Source organism: Ixodes scapularis, unplaced genomic scaffold (genome assembly GCF_016920785.2).
Source record: "Ixodes scapularis isolate PalLabHiFi unplaced genomic scaffold, ASM1692078v2 PGA_scaffold1__304_contigs__length_218370807, whole genome shotgun sequence".
In the NCBI taxonomy this organism is placed as follows: Eukaryota; Metazoa; Arthropoda; class Arachnida; order Ixodida; family Ixodidae; genus Ixodes; species Ixodes scapularis.
Window position 1 is genome coordinate 14,206,941 of NW_024609846.1, and position 20,674 is coordinate 14,227,614.

Here is a 20,674-nt window from a genome sequence, read left to right on the forward strand (position 1 = left end):
TCGCCATTTTCGCCACGATCAGCGATAGGAAATAAAATTTCAGGTTTTTGCAGAACGACAAACATTTTGTTTTAAATGACTCCTGAAATTGCGGCAATTTAGAAGAACGCAATTTAAATTAAATAACAAACCATTTTTTATGTAGCGAAAACGAAAAAAAAAACGGCATAACTGCATTATCAAGCTGCACAGAAAAGCGGCGGCGCATCTCTTGAAGATGGTATCGGAGCCATCCTTCAAATTTATTGTCACGACTCATTTTGCTCATCCTAAGACGTGTCCAGAGCAGGAAGAAAACTATGTTCTGCACCGAATGCAGTGTATCTCAATCAAACACAAGCGTTTAGTGACTTTGTGATTACGGTGCTAGTCCAGGGCAAGAACAGTGACGAAATTGATGTTCACGGGCAGACTGGCTAAATAAGTGCCTGTGACAACTTGTGATGCTTTCCAGCCTGATTTACATTTATGTTTTTGCCTGGAACATTCTAAATGCGTGGGTCGTCCAGATTTTCGTAACTGGTGCGAGTTCCAACAATAAAAAATTCTCTAGCTAGTGCTGCGCGTCTTGGTCGTCTCGGTTCTTTGTTGGTCTATACCAAAATGTAATCGGAAAAAAAACTGCTTGAAGGTCTGTACTTTTTTCACCTATTACGTCCAAGCTGAATACATTTTTTGTGATTATATTCTTCTTACGTTACTAGAGCCTCGCACACTAACTCCCGAGTGTGCGATGCAAAATTAAAATGAGATACCCAGAAACCCGTTGCAGGTGCCTTGAAGTCGCTGACGCAAATTTTGAGGAATGTATTTGGAAAAAGTATTTGGAGGAGACCGAATACATTTCGTTGTATTTGTATATTGTACTTAAATGCTTTTTTGGAAATGTAATTAGATTTGTAATTAAATACATTTTTGACAAAGTATTTTGTATTTGTATTTCAATACATATTTGCATGTATTTTGCCCATCCCTGTATATATATATATATGAGGTTATCGACGATGGTTCTGGAAGTTTGTCGGATTCTTGCATATGACTTGTGTTCCAAACAAATTCCCTCTTGAAGGTGTCTGCATGAACGATGCTCAGGTCTTCGCAGCATACTTTGAACAACATATGACTGATGACTTTTGATGGTTTAAAAATTTCCAGCTTCCTCTCCATGTGGGTAGTCGCTCAAGAGATAACTGCATTTCAGACATGTACAAATTACTCAGAAAAGGTAGTTACGTTAAGTTACTGAGTATCGACGCCAGAAAGTAATTATAGTAGAGTAGAAAATTTGTAATAGTAATTGAGTAAAGTACTAACTACTTTAAAAAGTAGCGAGTTTCTTTGAAGTTACTTTCGAAGTTACTTTTTTATATTTTTGTGGTAGCAAAATGACCAGCAGTTTTGATCCGTGAAACATCCTGCGAGCCTAGAATAAATGCAGTCACTTTATGGCTTGCGTTTTCACGAAAATAGTTCGTCCGCCCGCAGAAGCAATTGTTTTTCAAAGTTCTCGATAGAAGAGTTCTCCCCTTTCCCTCCTAAACACGTCCCAAGCCAAGCTAAAAAGATGTTCCACGGACGCGCTTGATGGAACGGCGGCGTTGAATTTGAGAAACAGGTTGTGCGGGGTCGGGTAAGCATGTCAGGTTTGCCTCGGCTAGAGGGTCTTTTGTAACAAACTCTCTTCTTTTTTCTTCGGTAACCTGAGATTATTATCACTGGCCCCTCTTTATTCCACGACGTTCGGGGAGTACGCTGAGCGAGTACGTACACCTGACCGTCAAGGGTTCAAGTCTCGCGCCGTGACGATGAGATCATCCGGACGACTGCGAGTCTCGTTGCAGTGCTAGTGCTACGATACTGAAAAAAAAGAAGATTTTTTTTGTTTAACAGAAGATGAGACGAACTATATTTCACAGCTGACGCCGGGTCCAACAGGGCGGATGCTGCCCTCCCAGGGGTTACTCGTAACCCCTGCCGGCGACTACGGTATCGTGACGAGCCTGACGCGCCTGACAAGGAAATCGTTTTAAAACAAAGATGAGGTCTCCCTGGAGTGGAAGGTCGGAAGGACGCGAAAAATTACGTGAACAAGCATCGTCACTCGTTCAATTGCAGCTGGAAGCGAGAACTAACTCCCATGAACGGATTATCCGTGTCTCTGTTTGTCCGCGGGGGAGGCCGGCTTTGAAATGCGTATGCGGTGACGTCGAAGCGACCATAGGAACAGGCGCCCAGCTGCGAGGTCATTCCAGTGGCGGCTCCCCAGGAACCCCCAAACCGCTTGTGTCAGAACTCACTAAAGGCAGACAACATGAAGAAAACAACCTTCGGAGTGTCCCCGTCTTTCACGGTTGCAGCTGGAGGCGCGGCGCCTGCGTGGATTGCCGGATTAGGTCAATATCCGACCAAGGCTTGTTAAGCATCACCTCCCGCGTTCGTACGCGCCGGTGTTATGTTTTGGCTGCTCGTTACCACCTTGGCCCAAGGACGCCTTTGATGCAGTTTCTACGTCTGGCGAGTATAAGTTCGTGGGAACGGAATGTTAGCAAGCCCCTTGTTCGGGAATGCCCACTTCATCTGCTGGCGTCTTATTTATTTCTGCGCTCAAACTTTCGTGATGAGCAAAATTAGCACCAAATTTCTAAAGTAGTTAGTAGTTTGAGTAGAAGTTACCTGAAAAACGTAGTGAAATTAAACTACTAATTACCCAAATAAAGTTGTAATCGAAAGTTACCAAGTTACTCGGAAAAGTAGTTAAAGTACAGTAGTTTGAGTAGAGTAGTTGAACTATGTCTAAGTCTGCCGCATTTACACAGAAACGTCATATCTTGGTTTTCCTGTCTTTTAGTGCAAACGTGATTGTATCTGCCAACTGCAAGCTGAAGAGAGGTGCCTTTTCGAGATCGTATTGGCTGACCTCTAATGAAGTCCAGAATACTCCTGCTTTCTGCCTCTATTGGCAGAATTAAAACAAAATTAAAACGCTATAGTACGGTCACCACTTTGGTATTTTTACGGATCTGAAGACATTTGAGCACAGTCGGCACTCAGATTATCTAACGCAGAAAATCTAAAATAAAAATTACTGAATCCAATAACAGTAAAAAAGATACGTACTGGAGATGCCAACAAAACCATGACGTCAATGCCCCCGTCACACGCAACTAAAGCCTTAAATCATATCGCACAATTGTTGTCTTACCAAACGTACAAGTTGCGCGCCAATTAAAAGAATAGTAATATATCGTGTTTTTTTATTACTTTGACTTCGGCGTGCCCTCCCGCTGGTGTAAGATCAATAACACACCCACAATATTCAGTAACGTGTGCGGGATCAGTGGCCGAGCTCAATTTGGCCACCGATTCCCCTTGTTTCTAGCTTTGTGGGAGTGCTCTTTTTTCCGAACTTGCCCTTTAACAAACCTGTACTTGAAAGTGTATCCAAACACATTTGAGACCTATACTGGAAACTGCCTCTGCGCGCGGCCGAAAACTGATCGCAGTGCCCCTGGTGAGCCTGGAGTCTCTGCTAGCAGACAAACTCCTCGAAATGCATTGGCTTTGCCTATCTCCGCCCGCACGAGGGAAACAACAAAATAACACTACGACAGTTTTTTTCTTCTTATTGCGGAAGCATTAACTTCTCCATGGAGCGGAGCCAACAACGCGTGTAACCACAAAAAAAAAAAAAGCCGCGCAAGAAATTACGATTTTTCTATTGGCTGAGCAAAACGGCTCCTAGATAGCCATTGGCGGCCGCTGCACGAAAGCGCGCGCTCGGTCGCCGCTCGCTCTCGCGTCAGGCGTTACCGGAGGGGGCTGCGGCCTCTTCGCGAGAGCGTTCACTCGGCCGCCTGCCGCAACCTCGGCAGTAGCGCAACGTGGCCGTCCACATCAGTACAGCGCAAACAAACTAAGGTAGCGGAAGAACGACATTTATGCGTTCGCATTCACAACTTATAAGAAGTGTTTGGGTGTCCTCGGAATATTTTTTTTTTACTCGCATTGTTTGTTAAAAGGTATTCACAATTTTGTGAGCGAAGGACACGTACTTTTCGCGAAAAAAAATGTTTTTCTTGGCTTTTAAGTAGATTTTTTTAGCCAATAAATCATTCTAATATCAAAATTTATGCAAGAAATGCGAACCAAAAATGTATCTTTGCTTTTTTTTTTTTTTGTTAATTATAATTTAAACATTTAAAGCTCACAAAATTTAGTTATGGCTCAAATCTAGTGTTCGGATCATTGAATACGCCCTACCTTTGGTGTTGGCATTACCGCTTTTATGAATAGCTTGGTCATATTTGTTTTACCGAAAACAAAATCGGACAATCCTGCCGACACCCATCGCCAGCTATAAAAATAAAACGCCGCAAAAGCCCTATGACAATGTATTCACTACCACGATGTCAATATGCTGCGTGGAGGAGAGTGTGCATATAAAATTTGAGGTCAATACAGAAATGAACGTACACGTAGACTTAAATGAAAAAAACAAAACAAAAACAGAGTGTGAAATATTTGGCACTTTCACACATGCGAAAAAAGAGAGCGTTATAACGGAAATGAAAAGAAAACTCGTTTGCAATAATACACTGCCCACCTTAAGTAGAGGTCTAACTTTCCTCGCGCGTGATAAAGGCACGCAATTGGAGGACGGTCTCACTCTGAGTTCGTTTTTCGTGTTAGAGCCATCGTGCAGTTTATTTTTATGATTGTTTTGTTTTGTATGCTTCTGCGCTTTCTCAACCACTTTGTTGCTTATGGCCGGTTCACACGACGGAGTGATCCACGGACGGATTGATCACGTGACGACATGTCCGCGGTTCGCCCGTCTCCCAGGTGCATCCACACGAGGAAGACGACGATCAAACGCTAGCGGGGACGAACCGAACCTGCTCGCCACCCCTTAGTGCTGCGAAACTCGAACCTCGCAGCGTGGCACCTTTGTCCAAAAGAGAAATCAACGTTTCCTTCAGCGATAAAGACTCGTAGCCACTGTTACGCACAGATCGAGACAAAAACCGTGATAGGCTTCGCGCGAAGTGCCACTAGCTTTACTAACCCAAGTCATGACCATGACACAGTCATGATACTAATCGAGAAGCGTTCGGCGTGGAAGCGACGAAGTTCTGGACTCGCGGAAAGGCGTTCGGAGATTCCTTCTCGCACTCTGCGCTTCTGCATAACGCTTCAGCACACCACAGCCACACGTAAAGGGCTTGCTCGGTGAAAAGTTCATTGGACGTGAAAGAACTATCGCGGCGTGCTAGACGAGTATTGGCGGAAGCTTCTTTCACTGACCCGTAGGAGTACCGAACCAGCGTCGCCTCAGCCGGGCAAGGTTTCTGCAGCTCCTTTCACGCGTGGAGACAAGAATCGTGCGACAAAATAACCCACCGGGAACTCACGATATGCAACGTGACTACCTCCTCCTACATAGGACTGGTGCTTTGTCCGTGGACGGTGCATCCAAACAGGGATGAATGGACGTATTGTGACGTTAAGTTTTGGTCACTGAAAATATGTAAATGAATATTATTTTTTGTCAGATTGATATGCTGCTCTTAATTTCAACCAATGATCTGGGGAACTCAGCGCTGGTCCTGCATATGCTAACATCTTCACTTTGAATGTTTCATTACAATAAAGATTTGTTCTCTCTCTCATCCTGTTCCATCCTCTCACTGACCTAGACTTCTTAAATGATCCGTCACTCGGGAGGGTCATGCTGCACTCTTAAGTTGTAGAAATGTAGCCTGGAAGGTACGGTATATGGGACGCGGCCCGCCGTACTCCTACTCCTCGCTAACTCTAGGCATGTTCATACAGCCGTTGTAGGTTTGTGTTTCAACGAAGGCTGTCACGAAGGTGAATAAGGGCTATCAGGGAGCGTTGACTTTATTTTTCTGCAGTGCTGAGAAGACGGGGCGATAGAAACGAAACCACGCTACTCCCCTCCATGGCTGGGGTAATGTACTGTCTGGGACAAAAGCCTCCAGGACAAGCGAGCTGCGACTGAAACGCATTGCTCTGCCATCTGCCGGCGGATCGCCTGGTTTCGAGATTACTGAAAAGCGCATGCGCGTCCTACTGTGCCTGCCAACACGTGCGCTTTCCCGCTCTTCTGCGGCGCGGCGCCCAACTCGGAATCGGGCGCGTGGTACCGCTTCGGAGATAGCGCTTACTGACATGGCACCTATAAAGCAAGAAGTCACGGCAGTTCAACTGGGCGATACGCTGTACTGGTTATAAAGCAAAGTCCGCTGACCTTGCTTTATAACCAGTACAGCTTATCGCATTTCGGAGCAACGCCTGGGGCATTGCTCCGAAACGCGGAGCAACGCCCCAGGCGGTATCTCGAGTTTCGGAATGTGTAGCAGGCGCTCGTCAGCCGCCAGCGCTATCTCCGAAGCGGTACCACGTGCCCAATTCCTAGTTAGGTGCTGTGCCGCAGAAGAGCGGAAAAACACAGATGCTTGCAGGCAGAGTAGGAAGCGCGTGCGCTTTTGTGAAATCTCGAAACCAGGCGACTCACCGGCAGATGGCAAAGCAATGCGTTTCAGTCGCAGCACGCGCGCCCTGGAGACTTTTGTCCCCGACTGTATACCCTACCACGTCCAAAGATGCCCCATAATGCAGCACACGCAGTGTTGCTTGTGGGGAATTTCGGAAGTAGCCTATTCCTATTACGAAATTTCGATACTCTTTTCCTTTTCTTCTTTGAACTGAAACTAAACGGGAACTCATTGGTTCCACAAATAAATTTTCCTATTATTATGAAAACCGAATTAAATAAAGATGCCCACTGTCCACGCATGAAAGATGTGGGAAGAAACAATATAGCGGATGCGAATATCATGATGATGGTAGCTGGCAAGCGTTTTGCATGAGGCATATAGAGGGAAAGATAGGTGACTGTCTCTATTACTTTGGTGTCACTAACCGCCTCAACGCGAAAAGTGGCTTTAGGCGTTATTTCGTTCCCATTTGAACCGTTTGCTGAAATTTCAAATAGAAGAAAACTGCAAGACGTGCCCACAACCATATCAAAAGGACAGCTTTAAATGAAATAACATTCAATAACCACAGAAAGAAGGAACTGCAATGTTCATCACAAACACCGAGAAATTCCACGGAAACGCACTCTGCGTTCATTGACTTTATCCGTAGTGTCAAGATCAATCAAGCATTTTTTTTCTGCCAATAACACGCATCCCGACTGAGCACGTAGACAATTAAAGGGAGGGGCGACACTGAGAAAAATTGACGAGCATCTCGGGTTATGGAAGCCACACCTCTGTGCACTCTCCCCGAACGGTTTATGAAGCAAGCCTGCAAGCAGACGATGTAACAGCAAGTGCCATGCCTAAAAGAAGTTAACCCCGTCTGCGCCATAATTATTCTACGACTTTCTCGCCTACATTCCCCAATTCTGTTTTATGATGAAGATCCCTGTGAAGTCAACTAAACTTATGGAAACTAGGTTTCCTAGGGGAATTCATTTGTGTAGGTGGTGAAGGGCTATTAAAGAGATCACCGCGGAATTCGATTTTTACTGAGAAAGCTCTAAGCGAGGGGACTACATTTCTATTATTTCTTAAGAAAATATAACTTCATCACCTGCTTCTCAGCCGTTGTCATATATTTGAGAAAATAGTTAGTTTACGTCTCGAAATGTGTTGCTTTCTATTCAGGTTCATGTATATTAAAAGTAATTTGAGTGCTGCTCAAAATGCGTTACAAGGTTTTGTCCTATACAATTGTGTTTTAGTGCACGGGTCCCATGAGAGCGACAAACAAAAATACAGGACAGCGACAAGCCTCAAACTAGAGTCTTTCGGAAATCGGCCGGCTCCGTGGAATAAAGGACGGCTATGCTGAAACCCGAGCATCATGCATGCGAGGGTGTCTTTGGCCGGCTTGCAATCACTCGTGCTTACTTCACGAGCACCGAATCACTAAACGCCTGCCAAAGGTATTATCGCGAGCACCGTGCATGTGTTTTAGCATAGCCTCCTCTATACTCACAATGCCTGGGAGCTCGACGACGGAGCCATAAAGTGCCCGGTCGCAGATTTGGAGCGCGAGGATCTTGTATCACAGAGCATCAAAGAGCCATTTCTTGGGGAACCTGGACGTCAGCGCACAGCCTGCAGCAGCGGCGAGGTCCCGAAACGGACTTGTTGGCTCCGGACAAGTGTGTTTCGGCGTCTCGCAGCAGTCACGTGGCTCACATTTCACCCGTTGTCCGCCGCTCCCCCTTACCCATTTCGACGGCCGCTTCTCGCGGCGATCGGCCAGGCTTTGGAGGATATGGTTTGATGCATGTCGATGTCGTTTGTTTCTCTTTTAATGCTCTAGTGGGACTCGCGCATAAGGTACTCATGCAACGCACTAAAGTTAATGTGAGCACAATCAGAGCTCGCAAATGGTGAGCTCATTATTAACACATTTATATATATGCCGTCAATTATGGGCTCAAAAAAAAGCTGAAACGGAAAAACAAATAAATGTTAAGAGTGCCCAGATGGGCAGGTTTTGCAAAATAATGTTTCTCCGAAGAAAATGCAGTACTTAGAAGGGTCGAGGGAATAAAATATGCATTAGATTACAGTGCGTGACCAAACTTATTTTGTTCACTTCTACACTGCCTTAAAATAATCTTATATGAGATGCCCACTACTAGGACAACGCAACAGAAATATTTCTCTACTGAGTAATGCTCTTCGTTCATCTCAAAAATATTTAACTTGCCTATATAATTTTCTGTAGAAATTATTCTCATTAACGGAATATAGCTTTTACCTTTGTTTATTTATTATATGTTACATCGCCGCAAATCCCACTAATATGCGTGCAATTTATAATATAAATGAATGCAAGTAGAAGGATTTAATCAAGACATGATTATAGTTCGTAAGAAAGCGATGCAATCTTTCTCAGTGAGTGTCGATGATAATCTCTGGATTTATTTTTTTTTTTTTTAGTCGGAAATCATTTGAGTATTCCTGCGCAGCTGAATTTCTTTGAAAGCTATGAAAGTGAACTGATCAACCTCAGCCCAATAAATTTTTCCAAACTATTTATTTTGCTTAAAAAGTAGTTGATAATAATTATTATTACCGCCTATATACCCTCATATGAAAACGGTTATTTCCTATTTTTCATTTACAGCGGGGGCATGCTCGAGATACACAAACGGGGAAAAAGATAATTTAATGAAGGTATGTGGACGACGTGGAATACAGGATACAGTTTCTGAACGAATTATTAACGGCACAAATGCAACTCCGGGCCACTGGCCGTGGATGGTGGGGCTGTACACTAAGGAAGATCAATTCCATTGTGGTGGCGTTTTACTTAGCAACCAGTATGTCTTAACTGCTGCTCATTGCTATGGGTATGTATACACTCATTCCATCTGCTTTTTTTTTTCAGAACAAAAATAATGTCGCGAGACCCTCCGTTACGTTTTGGGATTTCACATTGGTTAACTTGGGTTTATAAGAGTCGAGCTCTTGACGAGGTACTATCTTGATCACTATTATCGAGAACGTCAGTGTGCGTGCTCTTAAGTACTACCAGAGCACTCTACCAGCCCGGCAGATAACTGAAGAGCGTCCGAATCGCTATACTGCAATCCTGCCATGCCGAATGCTCTGACAGCGTGTGATGCCAAACGCTCACCCGTTCCCGCTAACTGTGATTAGGACCGTACGCAGACGGGGCAGACAACTTTTGGGGCTGCGTTTTCTTAATCCTTTACGGAACACTTCCCAATTTTAGTTAATGTTTTCATAAAATGGAAAATGACCACTGCTTCAAGTCATTAGAACAATTGACTGATAAAGGGGTTTTCAATTTTGCAGACCTTGTTTCTATTTTAAAACATATGAATATTTTTACTAATTCAACAGCTAAAGAAGCAAGTTTAGGTAATTATCCGACCAACTCATCGCAAAGATTAGCTACCCACATTATGCAACCCTGGCCGTATAACTCGCCTACACAAGCGGCATTAGCGCATCTTTTACGAATGTTTTGAATAAACCTGAATTAAAATGGAACATATGCTGCATTTGTATCACCGAAGTGTCGAAACGGCATTGAAAAGTCCGCATATGCGTAATATGAACGCAGTATTAGCGTATGCGTGGATAAGTTTAAATACTTTTATCTTCACTTCGAACGAGAAATATAACCCCCTCACAAAATTTCGCAGTTTAAGCCCCATTCTTATAGAAAATCTGCGTGAGTCCCACCATTGTCTAAGGCTCACGGGCGAAACTCTTTTTGAAAACAGAATCGCGAAAATATTCGGGAAAATACGAACAAATGTATTGCAATAATTAGTAAAGTCGTCATTGTAGCCGAATCACTGTCTAAAGTAAGTTTACCCCCCCTTCCCCTCCCCCCCCCCCCCCCCCCCCCCCCAATCGCGGGTTTGGCGGCTATTAAGATGATATTTCGGTTAACTTTTTACTTTGATAAACATTTTGTTTTGGATAACACGCAACGCTTGAACTCCCAAAAGCACGGTCCTTGAGGAAGCCACATTTGAATAGCTCACGTTAAGTGTAGTAATTAACTGAAATGTCAAATGCATTCGTAATTAGTGAAAAGAAACATATGGTTCCAATTAGAAGCTTGCTGAGCGTCATCAAAAGAAAACGAAGTCAGTAAGTTTTAGCAAGATTTAGAGCGCCTGAGAAACGCGGTGGTGCGTTAAAGTTATAACTCGTGCAAGAGGTGCAACGCTATCCGCGACTAAAAGCACGTGTTTTCAGGCCCTCACGGAACAGCTTCGTGCTTCCACCACCACGCGACCGAAAATCCCGTTGCATAAACTTTAATTAGTGCGAAACCGTTCCTGGAAATGTTCGAATATGAAACGCTAGGTGGCCGTTTGTTTAGTTGAAGCCGGAAATTGTGGTGCGAAAGCGCGGATACATAAAATAACACCGTCGTGCACCTAGTTTAGTACTGCGCTCTCCACGGACTCCAGAATCTTCTAACATTTGATGAAGAAATGGTTTTCGACGACGCTCAGCAAGCTTATAATCGAAACCATGCTTATTCTTACTAATTGTCAAGTGCATTCGCATATTGTACTTAATTTACTTTTTTACTTGTATGTCTCCCTGGTCGCATGACTCACGTGCGTAGACCGCATTAGTGTGGTTTTCACTGCTTGTTTTAAGCAAAACTCTAAATACTAAACACAATAACAGTTCACATATATGATGTGACCGCGACTTTGATTAGCGATAAGCAATGACGCTTTCGTTGGAAGTTGCTGAATCAATCTCTATAGATTAATTATTTCTCCAAAATAACTACACACCTCAAAAAAAAAAATACGTGCGAGGAGTTTAGTTGTGATCAAATTACTGCAGCAGCTTTTGTTTCTGTCTTAGCTGGAACGCTCGGTATATGCATAGAATACGTTTCTTATATTCCATAGTTATCAGGACTTAAGTAGATGTCGTCGTGATATCACTAACCGTTTTTTTTTTTTGTTTTCCTCCATCATTTGAAGTGGTGGAAGCGATTCATCTTTTGACGTAGACTTCAGTAATTCAACAACAAATAGTTATTTTTGCCATTTTTCTTCCATTCCCCTAATGCTTCAAGATCCGAGAACACTACAGACTTCCTTTCTGTTCGCCTGGGAAGTACGAAAAAAACCAATTATACCGTACATTGTCAACAAAACACAGAGAACTATCTAGAAAGAAGTGATACAAGAGCCGTCCATGAGGATCTGGAAGGCCAGGTCATTTGCATGGAAGTCGATCACGTCTGTGTACCCCTTCAGGACAACTGTACCCTTTTCATGGTATGTATTGTTGTTTTTTTTAAAAAAAAGCTTTGAACCGGTTCTTGTTTAAACTACAGTATTATCTTACAGAGGGACCTTGCAATATTGAAGTTAAGAAATCCTGTCAATTTTACAAAGTACATTCAGCCAATCTGCCTTCCTCAACACTGCGAGGAACCACCTTCAAGTGTCGACATGTATGCTGTTGGCTGGGGCAGAGTTTATGGTAAATAGTTTTCCCGCCTGATTTTGTTCCACATATCAATTATCGTAAACAAATAAGAGGGACAAAGATTTTAGAAAGAATATAAAAGTCAAGCCTTTGAATGATACAGAGTTCGCTGCAGTATACGAAAAAGGCAGGTCAGTGGCTGAAGTGGATTCTGAAATGCTAAAAGAATGCGGGTGATTTTATATATTTCCTTAAATTATTTCTTGGGGACGGCGTGCAGGCACTCCTTCGTTTCTGAAATATCTGATACAAAGCAGATTTGTTTGTCACGTTAGTGATTATTGATCGGGGACATGGATAGATCTACTTTGAGATACAGAAACAAGCAATAAAAACAAGAGTGCCCTCATTGGTACAGTCACTGTATTAGTATAACTTACCTTGATGTCTGTAATTTTCACTGAATATTTTATATAATGTATTTGCGAAACCAATAATAGCAAATGCTTATATACACATAAGAAAGTTCCGGAGACACGGCGGCACAATAGTGTATTTAATAATTAAAGCAATGAATCGTATCCACTGACCTAACTGTTAACGCAGATTTCCCCGACAAAATGTTTAAACGCATAATTGACTACAATTGAACTCTTTTGTATGCTTTTACGGGCATAATAATATAGTGGCTGCGAAAATGAGCACCAAAGAATCTTAACACTGACGCGACTCTGTTTCTCCAGGTACAGGGCGTTTACCACAACACAACTCGCTGTTTCAAAAGTGTTCCCAACATGTTCGATACGTAGCTAAATTATATTGTGCACCTATAACGATCAAATTGATGGGAATTGTTAAAAAAGTAATAACGAGCCTTTGTGATATTTAGTATATTATTGATGAAAAACCGTGATGCATAATTAAGAGTGACAATGAAGCTTCTTCCAGTAACAAGCTCAGCTTGCGGGGTTGTCTTTAAAGTGCAAATGAAACGAAGCCAGACTTGCCTTTGTCCGTCAAAATATATTGTAATCGTGCAGTTCTATTGATCTTCGTTGCCTTTCATGGCCCCAAGTTAGCATATACTCAAACAAGAATCGCCAAGAAGACGAAATATGCGTAAAGATAGCTGCTGAATATGTTGGTCGAACGGAACTTTGGTCTGCGAAAATGGTGACAGCCGAAATCAGGGCCAGGAGAGGAGAGGAGGGGGGGGGGGGGGTACGCATGCACTCAAAATTACATTTAAAAATGTCCACACTGTGAAACCGCGTTCCGTAGCTTCGGTTGTCATCACTTTAATTGCGTAATAAGTAGCTGGCAGCTGGACATCCGGAAAACATAAATTGTTTGAAGGCAGTAAGTAGTCTTATAGTCCCAACAACGCTGAAGGTCACGTAATGAGTGTGGCTGAAGCGATAGCGGCTGAAGCGTAAACTCCGGTCACCTAAACACCGCTCATGTTAACTCCGGTCGCTTTAGCTCGTAAGCGCAGGTGCGTAAGTGCCGATCGCGTAACTGCGGGTCGCGTAAGCTCGTAGGCGCCGGCAGCTGAAGTTGACCTGACGTCCTTGACTTCATCCTAGACGTTGTCATTGAGGTGGTCCTAGCAGTTTTCCTAGACGTCTGTTATACCAAAACTGCAAAGGCAATTAGCGCTCTGACGATGCACTTTTGGTACTGCTTGACTGGCTCCGTCGGTGGCTGCGGTGGGACTTAAAGTGAAACGGAGTCCACAGGCCACCTTTGGCGGCGAGTGATACCTAGCCCACCATACTTAGTCCCTGGGTGACCGTCGGCGCCCGCAGCTGGTTCCTGTACGGAGGCCATTCCTCCTCATGTTTACTCATCACACCACGGGCGAAACATAAATGAAAGAAAGGGGAAGGTGGAAGGTAGCTGGTGTAAGTTCACAATTGTAATATTACCCGATACTGCAGTGTCGAGGCAAAACGACAGGAAGAAGGGGAGAATTCTTGAACACAGCTCAAATTTTCATTGCCATACTATTCATTTATATGTGGGCTGAACAAGAAAGTGGGAGAATGAAAGCCGGGGTAGAGGGGAGAAAAAAGCGTAAATGATATAATCTAAGGGGTAAAACACACGATATGAGTATTAACTATATCAGTCAGTTTGAGGTCCAAACGATGTTGGAGCTCGATTATCCAAAAGATAGTTCACAGTTTGAACAAACACATACAAAAGAGGTGACCTCAAAGCCGTGCATTTTAAAGAACACCGATGTACAAAGAAAACATAAAATAAAAAAACGACAAAAAAGACAACTTTTACGACAAATATTTCCCCCTCCACCCCCACAGAAGCTAGAGGTCAAGAAATATTTTCCACTCGGCCTCCAAATATAGGACCGGCTTATCTACTAACTTTCTATGGTTTCCTATTAAAATTCACTTTTTTAAAAAAATGTTTGTAGTCAGTATTGTCTGTTGAAATTACAGAAGACGTCAAATTACACTATGGTGCACAATTGTTACTTTCTTCGACGTGCTTTGAAACTACCGAATACGGATTCTTATTCTGTACACACCGTGTATGCTCGCTCACACGGTCATTGATACAGCGCTTGGGTTCACCAATATAGCGCAAACCACAGTCAAATGTGGTTTTGTAGAGACTCGCTGAAACACACGCGACACTTGTTGCTTTAAGGTAATTATTTATAGATGGAGTGAAGGTAATCAACCTTTTAAAGCTGTAGTCTATGCTTAATGCTATATGGGACCCAAATTCAGCAATAGATATGGGGTTATGGTGTATTAAAAGAAAAAAAAAAACGGTAAGACAGCATCCTTCTCCTCCCCTCCTCCCCAGGACTTTTCTTAGCATTCCTTTTGGAAGAAACGACTTAGTGCAGCTACTTGTACAAAAGCTCCTGAGGGTATTTGGTCTCGTTGAGACGGCTGAACAGTTTTGGTAATGACTCCACTATAGAGTGAGCGCTGGGCTTTTGGACTGCGTTACTTAGGAGATGGCTCACTAGACCCGACTTCACAGTTTTTTAATGGCAGCTGGTGTACAAAAGAATTGCTTTTGCCGTCGCCTTGCCATACGGTCTGTATACAAACCCGGATGTAGTCCTAACTGGATGTCTAAATTGTGGAAAAAGATTTTCTCCGGCCTCTTTGTGGAAAACCGCAACTTTGGTGCCTCCCTGCACACTATGTTTTCAATTGAGCTTGTTATAATTACAATCCACGGTTTTGAGGCGACCCCTTTTGTATGTGTTTGTTCAAACTGTGAACTATTGATTGGACAATTCAGCTTCAGCATATTTTTGACATCAATATGTCTGATACAGTTCGTGTTCGTACCAAGTATTTTGTCGTTGGGAGCGTGCCACTGGCGGGTTTTCCCTTTTCCATGTTTTCCCCTTTCTTCTTTTTTTTGTCCAGGTCAGATATAAATGTATTCCGTGGCAATATAATTTATGCTGCGTTAAGAAAATTTTTCCTTCTTCCTGTCGTTTCTCTGCCTTCACGCAGTCTCGGGAAATTCTAGAATTATGAACCATAGCGTATCGAAGAGATAGCACAGCTTGCGATGGATGTCAGAGATTCGAAAAAAAATAGCAATTGATAGGGTAAATTGCACAATAAACCTTCTCTGTCGCGATTAACTTCCTTTACCACAGGAGGATTCTGATAATTCAAAAGTACTAAAGATTCATGGCCCTGCACACGCCCATCAAAAAGCAAAAGCAAAAAAAAAATTATCATTGAAACCTGCACTTAAAACACTCTATGCCTGAGGAAGCTTAAACTTGTGTTAATAATTCTGATGAATCCGAAGATCACAGGTGTGTGTTGAGTGTGTAGCGCATCCAAAACCACCCAAAGGTCAAAGCAACAAGCAGAAAAGTTCACAACGAACGGGCGACACACGTGCTATACATTTTGTGTTTCCCTGTTTTTTCCAGAATTGTCAATGCAAGATTAATTCTGTTTTTTTTTTAAATATATAATATTGATAAAACAAAACAAAACCTGAACGTATTTTTTTAATATCTTTTATTGCGGAGCGCGTTGGTATTGTATCATCTTTTTGAACGTAACTGTAGCTCTCCCTTAAAAATGTATTATTTTTGCATGGCTGAACCTCTGTACCAATCCCAAAATTCTATTTTATTTACAAATGTATAGTTTTACATTTTCAATTTGGTTAAACGTATTCAGTTATATGAAGCTCCGCGTTATAAATATGAAACAATTACTGATCGGTTATGGGCCGCCCAATGATCGCTTAAAAATTCTTAATGGGGGCGCATTCCTAATAAGAATCAAATGTTTTACAAATCTATTCAGATTATGAAAGTTTTTCCGACGAGACGGATAAACCATTAAACGAAGGAGACGAAGACGTGAAAGATTCCGCGGGTTATGAGAGTTCAGCAGAAAACACGAACGATGCGTCAACGTCGGAAGCAGAGGGCGTTTTGGTATATTCGGACCCAGAAACCTTGATGGAAAGAAATATATCCTTAATTACTCACGAACAATGCGAACGACAACTTGCCACAACTGTTCCGAAATACGCCCTATGCTCCCATGGGGGAATATGTTATGTAAGTATGAAATATTGCATAATTCCCCAAGAATAAAATTCATTTCGTCGGCAACTGCACGAAGAGCTAAATGACATCTTGACTTAAACAGAAGTTACGTAAGGATGTCTATCCAACTCGCCCAGCAACTCATTTTGGAACTAAATGACTCCTCGTGCCGTGGGAACGGAGCATGCATTTGTAACTAAGTTTAACTATGGCGTTTTCGCCTGAATAAATAAAAAAAAAGATGTAACCTGCATGCCTACAATGTAAAAAAATTAAGAACCCTACTCAATTTGGTAACGCGACGTATTGGTTCAGTTGCCAGCCGAAAGAAAGTTTGTTAATGGGAACTGGGATTGAAGAAATGGGCATCGCAAATTGTGTTAAAACTTTTTGAAATTGTATTCCTCTTATCCGTTCTAAAACGAGCTGAAAACGCTATGGTTGCATTCGTTTTTGTATCCAGTAGATGCTCTTCATATTGGCAAGGTAACATTGTGACATTCCTGGCACCAGGATTCGAAAATGTATTAAGTGTAAAAGGAAAGTCTAAAAGTTTGCACAGAGCGATGCGCTCTGTGCATCTGCTGCTGCTGAACAAGAGGGTCGAAGTCTTTATTGAAGACTCCTATTTAACTATAAAATAAATAGGTCTCACGGAAAAAACAAAAAAACGAGATATCGGCTTAGATATATGAACTTTTAGTCGCTGAAAGCTGGAACTAAGTGAGAATGTGACGTTAGTGTGCGAGAATCCATAATGTTAAAAACAGGACGTTACTTGCATAAAATAAATGCAGGAACTGAAAGACAAATATGAACTGACTTCCACCTGAGCTTATTTGTTATAAAAACACAAGTAACATTGTAAATGCCTACAGCCTGTACTTTAATAATAGATAAAAAAATTCCCAGCCAAAAAAAAAATCCAACATTGTTTTGCTTGTTGACAATTCTTAGGTAAATTCAACAAACGCCCAAGTGACATTTTGTTGAATTTAGAAATGCATGGCTAACGTGAGCGTCGGTTTACAAAGAATTTATTGTCTTTTTCTTGGAACTTTTGATTTAGATAATGTGATCTCAAATTGCGCGTTCTCTAACTACCGCTAGCGTCGCCCTGTCTTGACGTTTGAGCTTTCGACCATGCGTAGTTTATTTGTACGACCCCTAAAACCGTGTGTCGTTTTTCTCAGTTGAACCCGGTAGAATAGTGATGCGAGCACGATAGGGCGAGGGTGAGCGCCCTCAGCTGCAGAATATTTCCGACACTTTTTCGCACGAAGAAACGAAGCAGCAACTTACAACGTAATCGATGCGAACGCAAATGATAAATGTAAGCAAACTGTGCCTTTGAATTCAGCGTTCGACAACGTTTCAGTGAAGTTTTCAAGATCCGTTGTTGCAACCACTAGAGCTGGGCTAAGCAAACAATTGTGAATATCAAAACAAAGAAAATAATATGTTTGTTTGAAAAATCTTCAAATAGTAAGTGTTATAAAAAAAAAGCCGTTCGCGTGCCTTTATGAAGGCGAACGAAACTGTACTGTACACTAGCAGATGGGGCAGAAGTAGATAAAGCATTTTAGAGGTTGTTTGATTTCGATTTATATATATTTTTTTGTTCGATTCGATGTGAATATACTTTTCTTAAACACAGAACGAGAGTCGCACGGGCGCAGTTTTCCCCATTTAATTGTCAAACACGGCGGACATCAGATAAGAGAGCAACCGCCACAGCAAATTAGGTAATTCACTAAAATCTATAATATGTCGCTGTTAACTATTGGTTTCAGGGATATTGCAAACGCAGTGTTGACTGCAATTTATATAGGAGGCCAGCCCAATTAAAATATGCGAAAAGCTAATGGTTTTCTAGGTGTTAATCGATCTTCCTTTGCATTTTTTTTTTACAATTTCCAAAGTGTTACGAAAAAGAGCGCCGCAAGCGTTCACAATGACACTTAGCAGAATGTGCATGTCCATTTCAGTCATGTCATTACCATTTCAACAGCACGTCCACGGTGCATGCGCCGTCGACACAGTGCCTTAGTAACGACATAATTGAAAATATTGCGTCACTCGTCTAGGCGGCATTGGGAGCAGGCCTTCGGCGCTCTATATAAGCTCAATTTTAAAATCTGGCAAATAAAACAAAAATAAACTAAAAATCCGATTACTGGATCCTTCTTTTTCTCAAATTCATTAAATTGATAATGTTTCTAAGAATATTGAGTAACTATTGCAATTGTTACATGCTTTGTGAACCCGCTTCTTAAACTTTTTACGAATGTGTTCTGGTTATTTGGCCGACTTACTGCGATGTTTTTTTTTCATCTTACAATGTCCACTGAGCATGGTAAACGAAAGCTCCAGAAAAGGCCCGTGCAACTCTCGCTTTAAAAAAAGAAATCTATTCAAGCATAAATTAAACACCCTGTGGAAGGAAACAGAAATTCACCAGAGTTCAGGCAGAGAATAGCTGCACGCGTTCGCACAAGCGTCCATCTCCTTGGAGAAGTTCTCGGACACCACTCGCGAGAAAGGACTCTATTGCTTTTTGAACCAATTCGCAACCGCAGCCATGTCGTGCGCTTCGGAGCTAAATGGTGGTGCTATTAGATTTCCTGTAGGGTTCGAGCAACTAAAAATCATATGGCGACATATCCGGACTGTAATCTGGATGTAGAAAAACCTCCTATTCTTCCTGAGCTAATGCATCTTGCACAATGCTCGCAACATGTGGACGAGTGTTATCGCGTAAAAACTATACCAGAGGAACGCGTTAAGCGTCTCTTATTCCCAATTGCTCTATGCAGCGGGCTCAACGGGCCACTAATTGTAGTGTTTACCACATGATATTCAAGTCAGCCACTTTAAATATTGCCAACAAAAGCCCTTTATGGTCAGGCTCTCCTTGGACTGATGCCGAATCGCACTTACCAAGTTTTTAATGGCGTCCAATATAAACCAGTCTTGCGGATAGGATGAATGATTCCCCTCTTGTTTTTTTTCTGTACACATCGCAATAAGTTCAGCCTCATCTGGCTCCTCGTTCACCGGTCTACCTGACGCGACATAAGCAGGTTTTATTTGATCACTGCTTAGAAATAAATTAATATACTTCTTTTTAATTTTATAAACATCCCATGAGTACGCTCGGACTGCTTTTATTTGTATTGCCGTATACCCCGGAAAGCGTTCTATTTCTGTATCACAATTTTTTTATAAAAAGGAAGATACAATTGATGTACAATTCTTGTTTTCGCATAGAGATAACAAATTGGAGTCGCGGAGCGAAACTTTTTACCTAGGGCGGTAGTCGTTTTTATTTCTGCAGTTTTTTGTTTGTCACCAGAATGTAGGAGCTACACACGTATATATATAGTGCTAAACAAAACAAAAAAACAAGAACGAAATGTTACCAAACAGTGAAAGCAGTTACTATGGCGTGAGTCACAAATATGCTGCTCTAAATCAGCTACTCTGGTTTGTTCTGATGATATCCCTGGTGTATTTATTTAAGTTTTCTTAAAACAATTCAATATTAAATCATTTCATTTGTTTTCAGGGAGACAGCGGAGGACCCATGATGTACCAAAAAGAAGGGCAGTGGTTTCTTGCTGCCATTAATTCTGTTGTAGGCGGTGGCTGCTATAACCCCACTCGGCCAGCGATACATGTTAAAGTGTCACACTTTACTGAGAACTTTATTTTACCCTTGATACTGCAATATTCGGAGTCAAAATCAGCGAAACCTAACTTATGTATCGCGGACGAGGTTCGAAAGCAATGTGTGATTTCCTTTTATAACTCTTACAACATGTCGATAGAGGATTCAGGAGAAGACGAGGAAATCAGTGAATAAGAACGTTAACAGCTCACCGTATACTCATGTCATGCATCTTCAAGTCCCTTCTAATAATACATTTTTTTAGCAAGCGGTTTGGGGTGAATTAATACCGGCTTTGATTATAACACTAAACGTCGAAGTTTACTTAAGGGTAGTACATTTTTTGTTCATCCAGCACGAGACCTTCGCCGAGGGAGTATTGTAACAAAAAGGTGACTGCAGCTAACATGGAATAGAAACAGAGAAGAGACAGCA

At 42.1% G+C, this 20,674-nt stretch overlaps 1 protein-coding gene across 1 annotated transcript in view; it reads left to right on the forward strand.

The window, feature by feature from the left end:
• LOC115329822 (enteropeptidase-like) overlaps positions 1-20,434 on the forward strand; it is a 44,014-nt gene extending 23,580 nt beyond the window's left edge. Inside the window, exons 2-6 of the mRNA XM_040212044.1 lie at positions 9,178-9,403; positions 11,638-11,842; positions 11,915-12,050; positions 16,322-16,581; positions 20,138-20,434. Coding sequence (XP_040067978.1) covers positions 9,178-9,403; positions 11,638-11,842; positions 11,915-12,050; positions 16,322-16,581; positions 20,138-20,434 — 1,124 coding nt within the window. The remainder of the gene's footprint in view (positions 1-9,177; positions 9,404-11,637; positions 11,843-11,914; positions 12,051-16,321; positions 16,582-20,137) is intronic.
• The last annotated feature ends 240 nt before the right edge of the window (positions 20,435-20,674 follow it).